The sequence below is a fragment of the Meriones unguiculatus genome, chromosome 1 (genome assembly GCF_030254825.1).
Source record: "Meriones unguiculatus strain TT.TT164.6M chromosome 1, Bangor_MerUng_6.1, whole genome shotgun sequence".
NCBI classification, from domain to species: Eukaryota; Metazoa; Chordata; class Mammalia; order Rodentia; family Muridae; genus Meriones; species Meriones unguiculatus.
In genome coordinates this window covers 948,269-951,619 of record NC_083349.1, presented here as the reverse complement: position 1 = coordinate 951,619, position 3,351 = coordinate 948,269, and the positions used below count along the sequence as shown (strand labels likewise).

The following is a 3,351-nucleotide window of genomic DNA, read 5'->3' as shown; positions in this document are numbered from 1 at the left end:
GTCAGAAATGTAAGAACACATTCTCCTTCCCAGATTAAAAAGAGGATCAGTGGCTTGAGAGGTGGCACAGACAGCGAGGTGCTGGCTCTGTGAGCCTGAGTTTGGATCCCAGAGCCCACCTTAAAAACTAAGATGTAGAGTCATGGGAGAACACACCTGTCAGCTTCCAGTCTCCCCATGAGACGCACTCAAACATACACGTTTCTATATGGCACACATGTGCAGTGGTCTCAGCGTGGACACAGATGGTGGCGAGCGCCCCACATATTAGTTGTTCTTTGTGGTCTTCTCTTCTGGTCTTTCTCACGAGGATGGGAAAACATTTCTTCCTCCCCTATCTGTCAATTCCTTGAAATGTAGGGGTTTGTCTCAGAAGGAGCTGGCCAGCCCCTCTCCTTAGAAATCCCCTCATGGTTCCCAGGATCAAGAGAAGGGAAAGATGGAGGGGCTGTTCCAGCCATACACCCCCAGCCGTTCCTCTGACCTAGGCATTGGATTTGAGAACATGGACAATGCCTGAAAATCAACGCCTGAAGATCCTGGTGGCTGACTCACAGGAACCAAGAATGTGGGCTAGGGGTCCTAGGCTCTCTCCTTAGGAACCGCCCCTTTCAGCTCTGCCTGTGCTAAGAGAGGGACTGGTCCTCAGATGGTGGTTTGGAAGGCACCATGATAATGCACAGAGGTGCCATCCAGGCTCTCCTTGTTGCTCCAAAGGTACTGTGAAGTTGACTTTATCAGAAAGGAGTCAGTACTGAGTATACAGAGAAGCCTGCCAGCTCCTAACTCTATCCCACCACAACCAGCACATCTGGAGCCCAGAGTACCATTGATGATGCAAATGCTTCATTTATTTGTTTGTTTTGTTTTGTTTTGTCTTGTCTTGGTTTGGTTTGGTTTGGTTTGGTTTTGGCTACATTAATGAAGTTCTCAGAGCTAAAGCCAAAGAAAGCAGAGGGGGAAGCCACTAAGTGAGGAGAAGAAGGAAGCCAAGGTCATGTTTTGCCAGAAAAGAAGGGGGCAGAGGGGGGTGAAGGGGAAGACCCAAAACAGGCCATGGAGGGGAAATTTTTGTACAGAAAGTGAAAGCTCAGCCCCAAGCATAAATTGGAGCTAGTGGCAAACTTACACAGGCTCACACAGGCTCACACGGCCTCCCACAGCCTCACACACTCCTGCTCTTGAACCCCTTCACACCACGCTAGGAGGCCCGGTGCTTCCCATCACTCCCCTGAACACCCGAAGAGCCTTTAGCATCACACAGATTTCTGCACACACCCAAGAACTCTCAGGCTCCCACCCTGTCCGTGGCCCTTCTCACATCACCTGTCATGGCGCCTCGTGTGGCCGTCCTACTGGCCTTTAGCCTGCTGGCTCTCGGGACCTTCCCAGGTAAGGCTGAGGAGATAACCAAGGTCGGGATGACAGTGACTTGTGGGTAATGTTTAGATTTTGGACTATTACTGTGGCCACGAAAGACCCTGAAATTTCAGGGTCAGTCAGTGGATCTAAGGGTGCTCTATGCCTTCTGTGTGTGCCTGTCATTATGAGTATACCTGTATCCCTGAATTCCAATGCATCTCTTGGCATACCGTGGTGCCTATGGCTGCCTCTTTCTCTTCAGGCTCCATGTCCTGATACCTCAGTTTCCAGGCAACAGAAGGAAGGAACAGCATATCTTCCTTGAGGGCCCTAAGGCTGGAGTGTTTGCCTCGTCCCAGTTTCAGTCGCACCACTGGGGTTGTGTGGGTTGGGGCTTTGCTGTGCGTTTGCTTCTGCTTGGGAGTGAGGAGCACTAGAACAGGGACAGACACATGCTTAGTCCTCCTTTTGTTGGCGCTCTTTCAGGGCCTTGTTTGTTGGTTTGGTTTGGTTTGGTTTGGTTTGGTTTGGTTTGGAAAGAGGGTCTATCAATGTTGCCCAGGCTGGCCTCAAACTCTTGGCCTCAAGTGATCCATGTGTGCCAACTTCCCCGCAACCGTCCAGTGGCTGCCCTGTCCCAGCACTGTGACTACCATTCATTAACTCTCCATTTGCTACAACATGGTGAGACTTGAGAAAACCTGGGGGAGGGTATTCGACCAGAGCTGTGTTTGAGGGACAGAGAGAAATGGTTATTTATTAAATGGCTTAGAAGACTATAGTATGTTCAGCTGCCAATGGGGCCACAGAGGCATGCATTGCTGAATATCAGGTCCAGCTACAAACACACATACACACATACATAGAGAGAGAGATGCAGTTAAAGCAATCTAGAGCTCTGGCCTCCCTTCCACATGATCCCCATGTCTTCTCTCCTTTTTCTCCTACCTCAGCCCCAGCTCTGGGGGGTGCTAATGATGCAGAAGACTGCTGCCTGTCTGTGACCCAGCGCCCCATCCCTTGGAACATCGTGAAAGCCTTTCGCTACCTCCTTATCCAGGATGGCTGCAGGGTGCCTGCTGTTGTGTAAGTTGTGGGCAGAATGTCTAGCCCCATCTCTCCATGAGCCCTCGCTGACACCACCATGGTTTTACCCCTGGACTCATGGCCAGGCCCACCTTTCACAGAAGCCCCTGAAACAGGTTCCCACACATAATCTCCAAGCCTCTGTGCCTCATTCTAGAGCCTTCTAGGATACTGGGTTCCAGGCTTTTATTCTCTCTGACCACAGGTTCACCACACTAAGGGGCTACCAGCTCTGTGCACCCCCAGACCAGCCCTGGGTGGACCGCATCATCCGAAGACTGAAGGCAAGCCCAACCCTCCCCAGCCCCTCCTCCACTCTCCAAACCCCTGTCTGAGATTACAGCCCATAACCCTCCTTCTCCTCCCTCCCCTTAGAACAAACACAATAGAGGTTAACCATGACAGCACCGGAAGGAGCCTGGGACGTGAATCGCCCTGGTCCAAGAAACCAAGGACCAGAAGAGGACCAGGCCTCCTGATGCCCTGCCCCAGACCTAACGATCCATGTCTGTGCCAAGAGAGTCAATGTGAATGTGAACAAGGGAGTTTGTGTGGCTAGAGCACTGCCTCTCCATGGCTAGACATCACTGTTTCCAATAAAGCTGCTTGGTACTTATGGATCTGTCTGTCGGCTGTCTGTTCCCTCTCTCCCCAGGAGGACAGGAATAGGAAGAGAGGAGGTGGAATGGCAGGTTGTATTTCCACCCTGAGTTCTAAGCAATCTGTTCACCAGCCTCCACCTAACACTCCGATGCTCCCAGAACCAGCCCCACAAGTAAGGGCCTAGCCCTTGTCTTCCTGTGCCTATCACACTCTGCATTCAGCCACACAAAACTTGCATCAGTTTGCAAAGTTCCCAAGAAGCCTCAGAACTTTCCATCTTTGCCATCCACCGAGGCGGTT

General features: G+C 51.4%; 1 protein-coding gene across 1 annotated transcript; it reads left to right on the top strand.

Annotated features, from left to right (window-relative positions):
- The first annotated feature begins 1,106 nt into the window (after positions 1-1,106).
- On the top strand, positions 1,107-3,064 carry Ccl19 (C-C motif chemokine ligand 19). The gene is made up of 4 exons (XM_060387210.1): positions 1,107-1,392; positions 2,316-2,448; positions 2,654-2,732; positions 2,824-3,064. The coding sequence occupies exons 1-4, from the start codon at positions 1,332-1,334 to the stop codon at positions 2,842-2,844; spliced, it is 294 nt and encodes a 97-aa protein (XP_060243193.1). The 5' UTR covers positions 1,107-1,331; the 3' UTR covers positions 2,845-3,064.
- The last annotated feature ends 287 nt before the right edge of the window (positions 3,065-3,351 follow it).